Genomic DNA, 18605 nt, shown 5'->3' with positions numbered 1-18605 from the left:
CTTGGTAACTGAAGCCAGTATAACCAAGAAGGAGTAAAATTACCAGGTGAATTCTGAGAAACTTCAGGACCATCAAGCACCTTTAGAGTAATAGTTTTTGATTCAGTATTGAGTTTTAGTTGTTTCACAGCCTCATTGTGACTTAAACCAAGCAGACTAACAGAGTTTATAGATAACAGCACATCACCTTTCTGAAAAAAAAAAATCAACAAAATAACATAAGCTTAAATTCCTACAAGAATACTTTCTTTCTTAGAATATAGCTGAGAATTTTCAGCAGCTCACTGCCCTTGTACTCAGCGTAATTATTATTGTTGTCATTGACATCCTCCATAACATAGCCTGTTGCCACAGATTCCTTTATGTTATAAGAATAGTAGGGAGTAATCAGAAGCAGTACCAGGACAAATACCCTGAATTTAATTAGTTATGGATCTCATTATACTGAGTTGACATTTTGTCAACAAAGCAAGTCATTATAGTGAGATTAATTCAATCCTAATCTTAGAGGTGTAATGTGTCATTATGAGAAATCCTCAACATTATTTAGTAATCAAAGAAATCATTATCATTATCATCATTTACCAACGGATGGTTTGACAAGAGCTAGTAAGGCCAGGAGCCACAACAGGTTCCACTGTCCGTTTTGGCATGGTTTCTACAACTGGATTTCCTTCACAACACTTTACAGAGTGTACTGGGTGTATTTTACATGGCACCAGCACAGGTGTTTCTATGTGGCATCTGCATGGGTGCTTTTTACATGGCACCAGCACTCACAAACCCGCAAGACAGGGACCTCTCAGCTGAGAGAGGTAGTGCAGGGGGTACGGCCTTTAAAGGACATGCCTGTATGTATGGGTGTAGCATAATGCAAAATTAGAGAGAATGTTGAAATAAAAGCATGCATACCTTCACTTGTTTTGTACGTCCCAAACAGCCTGTAAGTTTGATATTAGTGACATATATCGGAGTATCACCTTGAGGACTATTAACGCCTCCAGACACACTAATTCCTAAACTTTCAGATGGATCCTAAGAAGGAAATGAAAGATAAATATAATTGTTTTGCTTATAAATCACCTTGAATGAAACCAACATTAAACCACCCACCCTCCAAATGCTTTATTTAAAAATAAAATTAACTGAATCACAGAGACAGAGTATTTCATTAGAATTATGGTAGTAAAAGGACAAAAGAAGACTTCTTATCAGGCAGCTTCATTGAGGCAAAATATAAATAAGGCCTATAGTTAACTGATAAGGCTTGCTATTAACACAGCTATTCCTTTTATCTTGTACTTGTTTTGTTTTAGTCATCAGACTCCAACCAGGCTAGGGCACCACATTGAAGAATTTTTAGTCAAACGAATTTACACTAGTACTTCTTTTATCGGTCTCCTTTGCAGAACCACTAAGTTACAGTGACATAAACAAACCAACACCAGTTATCAAGCAGTGGTGTGGGGCAAACACACACACATACACACACATATATATATACATATACACACACATACAATGGGCTTCTTTCAGTTTCCATCTACGAAATCAACTCACAAGCCTTTGGTTGGCTCAAGGCTATGATAGAAGGTACATGCCCAAGGTGCCATAGAATGTAACTGAACCTAGAACTATGTGGTTGGGAAGCAAACTTCTTACCACACGCCCATGCCTGTGCCTTTCTTCCAATTTTTTTCTATATTTTGCCTCACAAAACTTATAATAAATAAAATTTTTGTAGAATTTTCATAAATTTATATGATAGTCAAGCTGTTGTTCAAAGTCTCACAAAAACTGTATTGCAAAAAGAATTTTTTTATTGTCACTAACCTTTTGGATTGTAAGTTCCCTCTCAAGGAATTTTCTACAAGGTGTTAACTTGCAAGTATCATTATCAGATGATGTATTTTTCAGAGAAAATTCATTGCCTGTTGAACGAATAAGATCAGGAGTTTGTGGACGACTTTTTCTGCACACTACAAATTCTACTTCATCGCCACTTTTCTGAAAGCAAAAAAAGAAAAAAAAAAAAATTCATGTTTAGGAATGTAAAGAGTAAAACACTCTTTTATTGTGTTGAGTCAAAAGTTTTGCAATATTTTGGTGAGATATTTGCTTTATTCATCAAGTTACAACAAAAGCATCCTAACATTCAAAGCAGAGACCATTGTGTTGTACAGTCTAAAGTCACCTTTCTTATTTCTTTATTGCCTACAAGGGGCTAAACATACAGAGGACAAACAAGGACAGACAAAGGGCTTAAGTCAATTACATCGACCCCAGTGTGTAACTGGTACTTAATTTATCGACCCCGAAAGGATGAAAGGCCAGGTCGACCTCGGCGGAATTTGAACTCAGAATGTAACGGTAGACAAAATACCGCTAAGCATTTCGCCCGGCGTGCTAACGTTTCTGCCAGTTCTTTGATCCCATACTGATACTAGTTTTTGTCCTTCAAGCTGAAGACCTCCTTCACTGAAACTTCCAACTCCTCTTGGTTGATCAAATGTCCTGAGCACAGAAAGTGAGCTACGAATCAAAACAAGTAATAATCCAAGGGAGCTAGGTCCAGACTATATGCTGGGTAAGGCATCAGTTTGATTCCCTCAATTCCTGGAGATTATTTCAGGTCTTGTGTTGTCTTGCTACAGAACACCTTGCTTTCTGTTAACCAATGCCAGGTATTTTTGCTACACAATGGCATACATTCACTCTAGCTGTTCAGAACCCAGGTTGGCATCAATGATTCAACCATCTGGAACGAACTCATAGTGAATTATCCCATCATAATTCCACTAGACGCAGAGTATCACCTTGTGTTTCAAAACACCCGTGTTTGGCAACAGGTTCCAGAAGTTGGCCCTTACTTAACCATTGCTTATGCAATGTTAGGATTGAAGAAAAATATCTCCTCGAATTATTACTTGTTCTGATCCATGGTTCACTTCCCAGACTCGCAATGCTTCAATCAAGAGAAGGAGGAAGCTTTAGTGAAGAAGTTCTTCAACTCAAAGGACATGAACTTGTATCAACATACGATCAAAGAACTAGCAGAAAGGTGGCTCCAGACGGTGCAACACAATAGCCTCCACTTGGAATGCTAGGCTGCTTTTGTTGTATCTTGAGAAATAGAGCAAATAAGCTACCAAAATATTGTGAAACTTTTGACTCAACACAATATTAACATTGTAAAATAATATTATTGAAAAACAATAACTTTAATTCATATTAAAATTTGCACGTTCTGAACCTTCCTCCTCCTCCTCACCACCACCACCATAAGCAAATATCACAAAACAGGTGCAGGCATGGTTGTGTGGTTTACAACCCCACTTTGCAACCACAACATAGGAGAGTTGGCTGAACATAGAAATCTAAGAGTAGAGAATGAAAGCAAATATGAATACTGCATTTGGCTTTATAGAAATTATTCTAGCAAGAACTCAGGAGGGTAGGAGGGAGGGAATATGTGTGTGTGTGTGTGTGTGTGTGTGTGAGAAGACAGAGAGAGAGAAAGTGTGTAGAATCATTTCCATCACCTTAGAAGATATCATCAATAAAATATAAGGATTCAATAATAAATGGTTTGAGGAAGTGACAGAACAATAAAGGCAGCAGTAAATTATTTTGAAGAATTTGGGAAAAGAAGCTTTTAACTAGAAATTTGGAAGACTTTTCTAAAAAAGGCTAGTATTTTAGCAGAGATTCCTAGTTGAATTGATATCACTGAAAGTATATTACTACTCTACCACAAAGTCCAGGCCTTGTGGAAATGTCATGATTTGTGTGCCTAAATGACCTTCAGAGCTATGTCAGCAGAAAGTAAGTTTCTGGTAGGGCCTTCCATGCTGGACAGATCAAAGAATAGAGGCCAGACTAATATGGACCACTTCTTCTTAGGGGTAAAAATCAGTTTGCATAAGGCCAACATCACTATCTAGAAGAAAAAAAAAAACTATAAAACATTGATGACAATCCAAAAACAACAAAACCTGGGAGAGGAAAGCCTTTCCGCCAGGAAACAGATGACACAGAAGAGCAAAATCTGAAAGGAAGTTGCACAGAGCTGAGAAATAAGGGATCCAGCTGGAGAAAAGTGGAAAAGACAACCCAGAGCGAGAATAGTTGAGAATTGTTATTGATGGACTCTGCTTCATAGGAAGCAAAGGGCTTAAGCAAGTAAGTAAACTAAGTTATTATGACTTCTTATTTTATTACTTCTAGTCGGATATGGCAGGATTCAGATTCAGGAACTCTAAAGCATTTAATATGAAGCACCAGCATTTCAGCCAACTCCACCACTATCTTATATAATCTTATACTATAATAAGAGCCACGTCCGTCTGTCTGTTTGTCCGAAGCCATCAGTAATTAGACAGAGGAAAAGAGAAGGTGTGCGAAATAGAAAGAGTGAAAGAAAGAAAGAATGAAAGAAAGAGATATTGAGGAAAAGCATCAGTCCATCACAACATATCAATAACGATGGAAGGGGTGATAAAGAGAGAGAAAAAAAACAATAGTAGAGTTAGAGAGAGAGAGAGGGAGGTAGAGAAGTAGAGTTGACAAGGGGAGGGAGAGACAGAGAGAGAGAGAGAGAGAGAGAGAACATATGCATATGTAAAAGGAATGTATGTGATTGTGTGCGTGTGTACAATGGAAGTGTAAGAGAATACTGAACGCTGATGCGTGTGTGTGTGTAAAAAGGAAGTATATGAATGTTTGTATGTATGAAACAGCATTTGTCGTCAAAATGAACCATCTGATACCAATTTGCCCTTTACTTTGAAAAGACACCAATTTCCAGTGAGACCTGCTTTCGCAATGTCTATAAACAAAAGGCAAGGACAAAGTCTTTCTAAGTGTGGCATCTATATGCCTGCACCTGTATTTACTCATGGCCAGTTATATGTCGCTCTTAGTAGAGTTGGGGATCCAGTGAATCTTAAAATATTTACTGATCGGAAAAAAATTTACCAGATCAGGAACAAGTAGACGTCATAATGAAAATATAAGAAGACTTACACGTAATGTTGTCTACACGGAAATAACGACTTGAAGCATTTAACGAAATAGAAGGACTTGAAGCATTTAACGAAATAGAAGGGGATATAGCATCATACAACGTGGAAGACAATTGGAGATTTCTGCGGGACAACCTGTTGAAAGCCACCGACCAGATTTGTGGGTGGTGTAAGGTCCCCTCCCAACCCAGAGTAACGTGGTGGTGGAACAAGGAGGTAGACAGGGCTATTAGACAAAAGAAACAGGCTTGGAAGGACTGGAAGAACGGGGGTAGCAGGGAATTGTACCAATGTGCCAGAAGGGAGGCTAGGCGACAGGTTTATTTAGCCAGAGGGGAAGCAGATAAGGAAAGATTTGCCAATGTTCTGCGCCGTGAGGACCAAAGACTCGAGGTATTTCGTGTTGCAAGACAGTGTAGGAGAGAGAATAGTGATGTTGTAGGAGAGAAATGTGTTCGCATGGATGATGGTACGCTTGCATTAAATGAGGATGCAAAGAAAGAGGTCTGGAGATGCCACTACGATAGATTGCTTAATAAAGAGAATGAATGGGAGAAAGAGAGCCTGCCTTATGTCGACCCAATAGAGGGACCAGCTATCCGAGTTGATAGTACCAGGGTAGATAAAGCAATTAAGAGTATGAAGACCGGGAAAGCCCCCGGCCCATCAGGAATCACTGCAGAGATGCTCAAAATATCTGGCAGTGTTGGCTATAGCCTAGTCACCCGTATTACGAACCAGGTGATACACGAAGGAGTCATACCCTATGACTGGTGTAGCAGCATCATAGTCAACTGCTACAAAGGTAAAGGGGACGCTTTAGATACAAATAATTACAGAGGCATCAAGCTGTTAGATCAGGTTATGAAAGTTACAGAGAGGGTCATAGCCCAACTAATTAGGGAGCGAATCAATTTAGATGAGATGCAGTTTGGGTTCGTGCCAGGTAAAAGCACTACTGATGCCTTATTTCTAGTGAGACAGTTGCAAGAGAAATACCTAGCTAAGGATAAACCTCTGTACCTGGCTTTCGTTGACATGGAGAAAGCCTTTGACAGGGTCCCCCGATCCCTTATCTGGTGGTCAATGAGGAAACTTGGGATAGAAGAATGGTTAGTGAGAGCTGTGCGAGCCATGTACAGAGATGCTGCCAGTAAGGTGAGGGTTGGAAATGAGTACAGCAATGAATTCCGGGTAGAGGTAGGGGTCCACCAAGGTTCCGTCCTCAGCCCCCTATTATTTACCATAGTCCTCCAGGCAATCACAGAGGAGTTCAAGACAGGTTGCCCCTGGGAGCTCCTCTATGCTGATGACCTTGCCCTAATTGCGGAGTCACTATCAGAACTAGAGGAGAAGTTTCAGGTGTGGAAGCAAGGTCTAGAATTGAAGGGCCTTAGAGTCAACCTAGCTAAAACCAAAATCCTAATAAGTAGGAAGGTAGATAAAACACAAACCCCTTCAGGTAGATGGCCCTGCTCAGTATGTAGAAAAGGAGTAGGTAGTAACTCTATAAGATGTACCCGGTGCAAGCTATGGACACATAAGAGGTGCAGCAACATCAAAGGCAGGTTAACTAGCAAGTTAGTTTTTGTTTGTGGCAGATGTTCAGGTGCAATAAAGACTGCAAACAAACAGGAAACAACTTCTATCTCATTCCAGGGTGAAAAACTAGAGGTAGTCGATAGCTTCCGCTATCTGGGCAACCAAGTTAGTAGTGGGGGTGGGTGCGCTGAAAGTGTAGCTGCTAGAATAAGAATAGCCTGGGCAAAGTTTAGAGAGCTCTTACCCCTGCTGGCGACAAAGGGACTCTCACTCAGAGTAAAAGGCAGACTGTATGACGCATGCGTACAAACAACCATGCTACATGGCAGTGAAACATGGGCTGTAACTGCTGAGGACATACGTAAGCTCGCAAGGAATGAAGCCAGTATGCTCCGTTGGATGTGTAATGTCAATGTGAATACCCGTCAGAGTGTAAGTATCTTGAGAGAAAAGCTGAACATTAGAAGCATCAGTTGTGGCGTGCAAGAGAGACGATTGCGCTGGTATGGACATGTGGTGAGAATGGAGGAGGATAGCTGCGTGAAAAAGTGCCACACCCTAACAGTTGAGGGAACCCGTGGAAGAGGTAGGCCCAGGAAGACCTGGGCTGAGGTGGTGAGGCAAGACCTTCGTACATTGGGCCTCACCGAGGCGATGACTACGGACCGAGACCTTTGGAAATGGGCTGTGCGTGAGAAGACCCGGCAAGCCAAGTAAGATCGTTGCCAGTGCCCCTGGACTGGTTCTTGTGCGGGTGGCACATGAGATGCACCATTTTGAGCGTGGCCGTTGCCAGTACCGCCTGACTGGCTCCTGTAGGATTTTCGAGCGAGATCGTTGCCAGTGCCCCTGGACTGGCTTGTGCGGGTGGCACATAAAAGACACCATTTCGAGCGTGGCCGTTTTCGTGCGGGTGACACGTAAAAGCACCCACTACACTCTCTGAGTGGTTGGCGTTAGGAAGGGCATCCAGCTGTAGAAACTCTGCCAAATCAGACTGGAGCCTGGTGTTGCCATCCGGTTTCACCAGTCCTCAGTCAAATCGTCCAACCCATGCTAGCATGGAAAGCGGACGTTAAACGATGATGATGATGATGATGATGATGATTGATATACTGCCTATGTAAAAATTACAGATTTGCTTAATATTTTCTTTGTTATTTTATTACTGATTTTGTAAAGTATTTGCGTAACTAAGAATATGTAAATATATTATCAAGTTATATCTTTTTTATATATATTATCAAATTATATTTTTTGTGTATTTCTCAAACAAATGTTATTCTAAACATAGCATTGTTTTTCCTTATTGATGGGTCATATACTAGTTCATTATAAAATTAAAAAAGGAAAGAACTGTTATATTTTCATAATGAGATATAATAAATGAAGGCACCATGTAGAAAACACCTGTGCTGATGTCATGTATAAAGCAACCATGCTGGTGCCACATAAAAAGCACCCAGTACACTCAGTAAAGTGGCGGACATTAGGAAGGGTGTCAAGCTGTAGAAACCATACCAAAACAGACAATTGGAACTTGGTGCAGGTCTCCAGCCTGCTAGCTCCTGTCAAACCAGCCAACCCATGCCAGCATGGAAAACAGACATTAGATGATGATGATGATGATGAAAGAAAAAACAAATGCAACCCACTTGAATATAAAAGGCAGCTTGTTCTTGAGATCCATATGTGACATCCTGTCCATTTATTTCCAGCACCTGATCATCTGGTTTTAAACGGCCATCAATAGCAGCCAAGCTTTGACCAATCTAAAGACAAAATCAACACAACAATATATGTATATACAAAAATCAGATATAAAAATAAAACAGGGAAAATATCACTAACATGATAATGAAATTCATTAAAGTGATATATAGTTATATAATCCATCCCCTTTTGTTCATATTTATATAAAATCCGAACAGAAAATTTAAAAAAAACATCACTATTATGACTTAGAATCAAGCAGACCATTTACCATTAAACTATCAAAGGAAATAAATCAACCACTTACAAGGTTTAGGATATAGACTCCAGGACCATTTCTGAAAATGTAAAATAAAAAAACAGTAATAAAATTTTCATCATCAATTCTAACTAACCAAAGGATTACATTTTGATCTGGCAAACACACTTCATCAGTAGTTTAACCCAGTGGTTCTCAATCAGGGGTCAATACAAACCCCTGGAAGTCCATATAATGTTTTTTTTTGTTAAAAATTTAAATGCAATAAATTGCTTATGCTTCAACAATAAATTGTTTATACTTCCACAATACGCATAATATATTAACAATTTTTTTAATACAATTCCTAACAATACTTAATTATAAAAATATAAGATTTTTTAAACATCGAATGGCTATGAGGGCCCACTTAAGTAAAACAGGAATTAAAGGGATCCATAGGTAAAAAATGATTGAGAACTACTAGTTTAACCAAACACTAACAAATGTCATTGAAAACTCAAGTTTGTCCACAGAATAGCACAATATTTTTGCTAGAAACCAATATTAAGTACTGTTAGAAATCAATAATTCTGTAATTCAGAAAAGAGAAATTAATGTAAATATAGAACCAATGTTCAGCTTTGTCTAAACTTTTTATTTGATCTGCTAGGTTTCTATCTTCAATAATTTGATGGCAACAGGAATCAATGATGAAATCAAAATGTAATTTTTTCCAACCTTACACAATAAATGACATATCCATCATGTTCTAAATTTAATTCACACCTTAACCCTTTTGTTACCAACCCGGCTGAAATCAGCTCTGGCTCTGAGTACAAATGTCTTATTTTCAGAAGTTTTGAATTAAAATCTTCCACCAAACCTTAGTCAGAATTTATGTTCCTAACACTAGCTGAATGATAACTAAGTTACTTTAATAAATTCTTTGTTATATTTAAAGTAATTGAAAGAAACACAGAGCATCTCAAAATAAATACAGTAACTTTTGAAAGGATTGATCAGCAGTCAAGCATCCACACACAAAATATATAAATCTATCCAATGCAATAGCAAAATCTCTCTCAACAGATTCTTTATAATTCCATTTTTTATATCCTTACAATCAAACTAAAGTCTACTTACCGTTTACCAACAAGTTTAATCCCCAGTTGTTTCCCTTTCCTTTTCGTCAATGTAATTTTTAATATTTCTGAAAATAAAATATTGTATAATAGAAACAGTGGAATTAAAAGGACATGTTATTTTCAACTTTGTTATTATTTTAAGTTACATATTTTGGTTCTGCAGCTTTTCTTTATATATATTCTTGTGGTCCAATTAGACATAACATGAAAGCACCTAGCTTAGGGATTAAGGTATTCAGCTCATGATCATAAGGTCATGCGTTTGATTCCCAGAGGTGCATTGTGTCCTTGAGCAAGACACTTTATTTCTTATTGCTCCAGTTCACTCAGCTGGCAAAAAATGAGTTGTACTTGTGTTTCAAAGGGCCAACCTAGTCACATTTTGTGACACACGGAATCTCCCTGAGAACTATGTCAAGGTTACACTTATCTATGTAGTGCTCAGCCACTTGCATGTCAATTTCAAGAACAAGCTGTTCCATTGATCAGATCAATTGGGACCCTTGTTGTAACTGACGGAGAGCCAGATTTTATTAGCTATAACTGATGTAGTAATAGACATAGTTGTTGTCAAGCCAGAGGTGGCAGGTTCTGTTATATGTTTAGGGTTTATTCTGTTGTGAATCTTCTTTTTGTTGACATATAATTCATACACTATAAAGTGGTTGGCATTAGGGGCATCAGAAAGGACATTCAGCTGTAGGAACCATGCCAAAGCAGACAATGGATCTTAGCATAGTCCTCTGGCTCACCATGAGGTTGAAAAGCAAATTTCCTCACAGCCACACCTGGGCCTTTGAATGTGAAAAGAAAAGTATTGTATGGGCAGGTTGTCAATACTGCTATTCTGCTACAAGGATTTGCTAAGGCATCATGGACCAAGATGAAGGATGTGACAACCTACTTGCAGTGACAGCCATGTATCACATAACTCTCTAAAAGTCCTCATAAAAAGCTTCCATTCATTACCTTACCAAGTCATAGTCAATTCTTCAAGAAACACTTCTGTTCAATTAGATTATGCTAAGATATCATAATAGCTTCAAATTTTAGCATAAAGCCAGCAATTTTGAGGGAAGTGGGGAGATGGCAACTTGATTACATTGATCCCAATACATGAATAGCACTTTATTTAATCGACCCCCAAAAGAACAGAAGTCAAAGTTGACCTCAGTGTAATTTGAACTCAGAATATAATGATTCCGAAGAAATGCTGCAAAGCATTTTATCAACGCTCTATCAATTTTGTCAGCTCACTGCCTTAGGCATATAATCATCAAAGCATTCAGGAACATGAGCCTCTTCACTAAGTCTACTGGACATTTGTCAATCATTCATGCCACAGAAATAACACAGTACACAGCCATTTACTAGCTACATAGTAATTACCATTTTTTATAACAGAACATACAGCTGACCTTCTCTTTTATCTCTTTTACTTGTTTTAGTCATTAGACTGCGGCCATGCTGGGGCACCACCTTGAATTTTTAGTTGAATGAATTGATCACAGTATTTATTTATTTCATATTGTAAGCCTGGTACTTATTCTATCTGTCTTTTGCCAAACTGCTAAGTCAGAGGGATGTAAACATATCAACAGCAGTTGTCAAGTAGTGGTGGGGAACAAACACAGGCACAAACACACATACACATATATATCCAGTACACACTGTAAAGTGGTTGGCACTAGGAAGGGCATCCAGCCTTAGAAACCATGCCAAATCAATCTGAAGTCTGGTGCAACTCCCCAGCTTGCCAGTCCTGGTCAAACCGTCCAACCCATACCAACATGGATAACAGACGTAATATGATGATATATACAATGGATACTTCTTGTCTACCAAATCCACTCACAAGGCTTTGGTCAGCCTGAGGCTATGGTAGAAGACACTTGCCTAAGGTGTCATGCAGTGGGACTGAACCTGGAACCATGTGGTTGGGAAGCGAACTTCTTACCACACAGCCACGCCTATGTTATCACTATAACATTGTTGGCTGAATGTGCCAACAACTTTCTTACCAACTTCATTGTGATGCCAAGTACATTCAGAATATGTTTTAGAAATTCTCTAAAAACATTTACTAGCATCTTTAGATATTGGCTGAGAAGACTTGTCTAGTGTAGTGGTAGTCTGCACTTGGACAGGTCCTGTGCAAATGAACCTTCTCCAGCACTCTCTATACAGTCTGAGACAGCTTGTACCCTCCTCTGCTAACGTTAAGTAGACTACTAGAATTTCAGCTACCATGACTAGACTTGTGATAAGAACTGGAGTGGTTTTTCGTTGCCTTCTCCAAGCAGGTGTGATTTGAACTCAAAATGTAGAGAGCCGCAAGATATACTGTAAAGCATCTCTGTTGATATACCAATGATTCTGCCACTCCCCCACCTGCAGAGCAATGTGAAATGAAGTACTTTGCCCAAGAACCCAACATGCTACCAAGTTCAAGAATCAAACCCACAACCTGGTGATTGTGAGTGCAAAACCTCAATCATTAGGCCACATGCCTTCACTGGCTAAGAAAAATATATGTAATTTTGTATCAATATCTAAAATTAATAAATATAAACTTCAGCAAACTTTGTGAAATGATAAACTCCACAGGCTTGACATTTATTTAACACAAGGTAATTAATTATTACTAACTCTAACACCTTTTGTTTGAAGTTTATGGTACAAACACTTAAACCAAACCGATTTAGGACTACAATGACATCCATTTTTTCAGTAACATTCGACAGATCTCAAAATGGTCATTACAAAAAAAAACATAAAAGCATCATTGTAAGGAAAAGTGGCTGAGTGTTTATGAAGGTTATTTCATAATGACATGGTTCCAGGTTCAAACATACAGCATGGTACCTTGGTCAACTAACTTCTACTGAGGTCACAGATTAACAAATATTTTGTGATTGTGATGTGAGCAGCTGGTGTGCATCAACGTGTGTTTTTCACCAATATATATGAGCAAAGGTTGTAAGCATTGACATGATAAAAATCACTACCCTTTAAATAAAGTCTTTTGCATAGAGTTCCAGATCTTCATTTGTCATGCTCACCATCACAAATGCAATAATTAGCTGGTTGGAACATGTAACCAATGGATGCTATTGTAAGGTGATACAAGTCATTATTCATCATCATCATCATTTCATTCAACATCTGTTTTCCATGCTGATATGGGTTGTACAGTTTGACAGGAGCTGGCAAGGCCAGAAGTTGTACCATGTTCCATAGTCTGTTTTGGCTTGGTTTCTTCAGCTGGATGCCCTTCCTAACACCAATCACTTAACTAAGTGTATTGGGTGCTTTTTACATGGCGCCAGTACTTTTATGTGGCACCACCACTAACACTTTCTTTGCAGCACCATCACCAGTGCTTTTTATGTAACCAGTACTGACAGGGACACCAAGTACATTACAAGACAAAAACCCCTCAACTGGGAATGCGAAAAAGTAGTATTGATTGGGTGTGGCTTTGTGCTAGCGGAGAGATTTAAGGTACAGAGGGGACAGATATAGGTGTCTCACATAAATAAATGTGCTGGTAAAATACAGTACGAGAGAATTTGTAAGTTGAAATTACCTTCCTTCTCAATAGGTCGGGTTTCTTCAGCTTTTTCCCGATATACTGTGAGACGACACAATGAAAAATAACAATTCAATGCTTGTTGTGCTTCATAATGCGTGGCCATGCTCAAATCTTCACCATTCACCTGTTAAAATTAAAAAAAAAACAATCAAAAGTCATAAAATATGAATCCTTTTGAGGTCAATAAAATAAGTACCAGTTGAGCAGCAGGGATCAATGTAATTGACTTACCCCCCTCCCCAAAATTGCTGGCCTTGTGCCAAAATTTAAAAATAGATATTAATAATAAGAATAGTTCTATTTTTATATAAGGTGAGACTGTAATTATTAAAAAGAAAAAAGGAATTATTAAAATAATTACTTCAGTTTTTCATAAAGCTTGTTTGAAACCCATTTCTGTTTATAATAAACTTTCTGGATAAAACATCAAAGTAATATTTTTTCAGCTCTCAATACTGAATAATAATAATAATAATAATAATAATAATAATAATAATAATAATGATAATGATAATAATAATGATAGTCCTTTCTACTATAGGCAGAAGGCCTGAAATTTGAGGAAGGGATTATGTCGATTACATCGCCCCCAGTGTTCAACTGGTATTTAATTTATCAACCCCAAAAGAATGAAAGGCAAAATCAACCTTAGCTGAATTTGAACTCAGAACATAAAGACAAACAAAATGTTGCTAAACATTTTACCAGACATGCTAAAGATTCTGCCAGCTCACCACCTTAATCTATAAAATAATAATCCTTTCTACTATAGGTACAAGGCCTGAAATTTGGTGGGAGGGGACTAGTCAATTACATCACCCCCCACTCCCAGGTGCATAGCTGGTACTTATTTCACAGACCCTGAAAGGATGAAAGATAGAGTCGACCTCGGTGGAATGTGAACTCAGAACATAAAGACAGATAAAAAAAACCCACTAAACATTTCGCCTGGCATGCTAACAACTCTGTCAGCTCACCACCTTAAATAATAATAATAATCTTTTCTACTATAAGCACAAAGCCTGAAATTTGAGGGGAGGGGACTGGTCAAATACACCAATCCCAGTGTTCCACTGGTACTTAATTTATCAACCCCAAAAGGATGAAAGGCAAAGTCAACCCTGGAAGCAGTTAAACTCTAAATGAAAAGTTGGAAGAAATACTGCTAAGCATTTTTGTCTGGCACAGTAACAATTCTACCAGCTTGCTGCCTTCTGAATAATAATACACTCCTACATATCACATTTCTGACAAGTCATCTCTTTGGAGAGGAATTCTTCTGTAATGAGTGTTAGATATTTTTATGTCTGCAACAAAATATTTCTTTTCCTATCTGACCAACGTTCATTTTTTTTCCTTTAGCCTCTATTGGCTCTTTTCAGTTGGCACTCCGTCGCTTACGACGTTGAGGGTTCCAGTTGATCCGATCAACGGAAAAGCTTGCTCATGAAATTAATGTGCAAGTGGCTGAGCATTTCACAGACACATGCACCTTTAACGTAGTTCTCGGAGATATTCAGCGTGACACAGTGTGACAAGGCTGACCCTTTGAATTACAGGCACAACAGAAACAGGAAGTATAATTGAGAGAAAGTTGTGGTGAAAGAGTACAGCAGGGTTCGCCACCATCCCCTGCCGGAGTCTCGTGGAGCTTTAGGTGTTTTCGCTCAATAAACACTCACAACGCCCGGTCAGGGAATCGAAACCGCAATCCTTTGACCGCGAGTCCGCTGCCCTAACCTCTGGGCCATTGCGCCTCCACTCTTTTCAGTACCAACTACTATTAGTCTTTAAAAATCTTAGGATTATTTTTCACTGACCCCCAAAGTTTAGGTATACTACAGTAACAAATAACAAAGAAAAAAAGGAAAGAAATAACTAAAAACCTCTAAAAGCTGATCTCCTGGTAAAAGACGGTTATCTCTTGCAACAACGCCTTCTGGAAAGATTTCTTGAATGACAATACACAACTGGAAGAGATAAGGGAACAATAATTAACTATTATTAAATTAACAAAAACAATATATTGTAATGATTATACAAACATGTGATCCTTATTTTTATACAAAAAGTTTATGAATTTATTTACTGGCACAGACATGGCTCTGTGGTTAAGAAGTTCACTTTGCAACCACATGGTTCTGAGTTCAGTACCAGGGTGTGGCACGTTAGGCAAATGTCTTCTACCATAGCCCTGAGCCAACCAATATCTTGGGAGTGAATTTGGTAGATGGAAACTACACTGAAGCCCAAATATAAGTGTATGTGTTTGTTACCTAACCACCAGCACTTGACAACTGGTGCTGGTTTGTTTATATCCTTGTAACCTAGCAGTTCAGCAAAAGTGACTAATAGAATAAGTGCCAGACTTTAAAAAAATAAGTACTGGGGTCAATTAGTTAGACTAAACCATTCAAAGTGGTACCCCAGCATGGCCATAGTCCAATGATTAAAAAACAAAAGATTATTAATGAGATTTTACAAACAAATCTGAATGCCTGAATATTTTTTTAAATAATTATATACTTTACATTTGCCAATAAAGTAATGAAAGGAGAATTTGAACATTTTAATATGAGTATGGATCACTAGTTAATTAGTTAATCATCATTATCATTTAATGTCCATTCCCCATGCTGGCATGGGTTGAGCAGTTTGACTGGAGCTGGTAAGACAGGGGGTTGCACCAGGCACCATTGTCTCCTCTGGGATGGTCTCTACAGCTGGATACCTCTCCTAACACCAACCACTCCACCGAGTGTACTGGGAGCTTTTGATGGGGCACCAGTTCCAATGCTTTTAATGTGGGATCAGCACAAGTATTGTAATTAACTTAATTAGTTAATCAATAGGTGTTCTAATGAACATCATGAGTCTTAAACTTGCCCTGGATATTTTCCTGTCTGCATATTCCTAACTAAATTATTGAACTTACCAAAGGAGTATCTGATCCACCAACAATACTGATACCAAGTTCTGGACTTGTTCTTTGAATTTCTATAGTGGAAACTTCCCCATCAATGACTGGATTTTTAGCTAAAATAAAGAAAAAAATGAAATATATCTATACTATATATAAAACAGAGATGTGTGTGTAATCGCTTTTCACGTGAAATCGACTTCACCAAATGCTTCCATACTTGTCATGCATGAATAATTTGACCTCGGATAAATCTTAGGCTCTTCATTTGATTTTTTTAATTAAAAATAAATAATATTGCTTTATATTTAAGATTCACTTCTTTAAAAAGGTTCCTCAATGTCAACTTCAGGTATTGACCTAACAACGGCAAAAAGCTTCACTCTCTATTTTGTGTGTGAGTGTGTGTGTTCGTGTATATGAGAGAGAGAGAGAGTAAATACTACATACACACCGCTCTCTCACTCTGTCTCACACACATACACACGCACACACACACACCTTGACTCACTCACACTTTGTCTCTTACAAACACACACATACATAAATGTATACAAACATATTTACAAAGACACACGTGTGTATGTGCGCGCGTGCGTGTTTGTAAGAGACAGAGTGTGAGTGAGTCAAGGGCTGTGTTGTCATATGCATACATCCAAAGATGTATGTATATTTATGCATGTACGTATACATGACAACAAACCTCTCTCTCTCACTCACACTCTGTCTCTTACAAACACACACATACATAAATGTATACAAACATATTTACAAAGACACATGTGTGTATGCGCGCGCGTGCGTGCGTGCGTGGGGGGTTCCACAATCGCCATTTATTTCAATTACTCTTGTGAGAATATTCACGTAAATCATTTTTTCATTTAATCCCCATTTTAATTTTCGTAAAAGTTTCCAAGTACCAATGAGGCTTTTTGGCACATCTTCAATTTTCCCCATTCATGAGAGGCGCCCAGCCATCATTCATCTGAGAGTCCATCTACAGAATGTCCTCAAATTTCTATACAGCATATTTTGCCTTTTTTTCTTCAAGTATATAAGCAACAATTTCATTACCGAGCAACGCCGGGTGCCTCTGCTAGTTATATTATAAAATATATTCAACAGCTTACAGTTTTATTAACTTTGTTTAAAAAAAATTTTTTAATCATTTGTTTTTAACAGTGGAACCCATGGTTGTATGGTATGAAGTTTGCTTCTCAACCACACGGTTCCAGGTTCAGTACCACTGTGTAGCACCTTGTGCAAGGTGTCTTCTACTATATAGCTTCATGCTGACCAAAGCCTTGTGAGTGGATTTGATAGATGGAAACTGAAAGAAGCCCATTGTGTGTGTGTATATATATATATATATATATATATATATATATATATATATTTCGTTTTTGTATTTGGTTTGTTTTTGAGTAGGGAATGTTGTGGTTATCATTATCCTACTTCTTTTCACAGGTATTACGACCTCTCATTGAAGTGTCCCCAGATGTCTATGTGAGCACAGAGGATCTCTTCAGTAGAATCAGTAGTTGCAACCACTCCAACGACCTCACAGGTTGTGTAGTGGGTAGTATGGATGCAGTTTCACTCTACTCCTCTATAGACAGATTTTGCTGTGAAAAAATGCATTGAAACTATCTGTGAGAGTGAAGGAGAGTTCCATGAAGTCCACACTAGGGAAATGAGCCTCCTCCTTAAACTAAGCTATGAATGTAACTATCTAGACAACCACAACCTTAGAAGATTCTGTCCCGCCAGGTCACAGAGGGGAAGACCATCCACCTTCACCTTGGCAGTGAAGAAAAGCACCGCAGGGCGTTTTTGTATCTGTGCTCCCCCCCCCCCCCCCGCCACCAGCACCTGACAACCAGTGTTATATATACAGCTTCTTACCACACAGCTGTATAAGAAATATATATATATATATATATATCATTGTACAATTGATTGATAAAGTAGCAAAATTGTTTCTCAAGATGATAGGGCACAGACTATTGCAGGTAGCTTTACTTGAAATACTCGTACCTAACTCTGAACAGCCAGATAAATTGAGGCACATGGAATAGTTTCCTCCAGAGCTAGACTACAAAAAAATATCACAGTAGGTATGGCTGTCTAGTACAGGAGTTTGCTTCCTAACCACACAGATCCAGGTTAGTCTCACAGCATGGCACCTTGGGCATGTGTCTTCTATAGCCTCAAGGGCTAACCAAAGCCTTGTGAGTGGATTTGGTAGACGCAAACTGAAAGAAGCCTATCATGTGTATATATCATCATCATCATTTAACAGTCATTTTCTATGCTGGAGTGGGTTGGATGGTTTGACCAGAGCTGGTAAGGCCAGGGGCAGCACCAGACTTCATTGTCTGTTCCAGCATGGTTTCTACAGCTGGATGCCCTTCCCAAAGCCAAC

General features: G+C 38.5%; 1 protein-coding gene across 5 annotated transcripts in view; it reads right to left on the bottom strand.

The window, feature by feature from the left end:
* Positions 1-18605, bottom strand: part of LOC106874566 (ligand of Numb protein X 2) — an 84462-nt gene that overhangs the window by 4480 nt on the left and 61377 nt on the right. For all 5 annotated transcript variants that reach the window (XR_016243681.1, XM_089360050.1, XM_089360048.1 and 2 more), the window contains 9 exons: positions 16196-16296; positions 15147-15230; positions 13255-13384; positions 9664-9730; positions 8587-8617; positions 8222-8338; positions 1834-2007; positions 913-1035; positions 1-191 (listed from right to left, as the gene is read on the bottom strand). Coding sequence is in view for 4 of the 5 variants with exons in the window: in XM_089360050.1 (XP_089216176.1) it covers positions 1-191; positions 913-1035; positions 1834-2007; positions 8222-8338; positions 8587-8617; positions 9664-9730; positions 13255-13384; positions 15147-15230; positions 16196-16296 (1018 nt within the window). In the remaining variant the exon portion in view is untranslated. The remainder of the gene's footprint in view (positions 192-912; positions 1036-1833; positions 2008-8221; positions 8339-8586; positions 8618-9663; positions 9731-13254; positions 13385-15146; positions 15231-16195; positions 16297-18605) is intronic.

The sequence above is a fragment of the Octopus bimaculoides genome, chromosome 11 (assembly GCF_046866305.1).
Source record: "Octopus bimaculoides isolate indiv1 chromosome 11, ASM4686630v1, whole genome shotgun sequence".
In the NCBI taxonomy this organism is placed as follows: Eukaryota; Metazoa; Mollusca; class Cephalopoda; order Octopoda; family Octopodidae; genus Octopus; species Octopus bimaculoides.
This window is presented reverse-complemented; position numbering and strand designations above follow the sequence as displayed.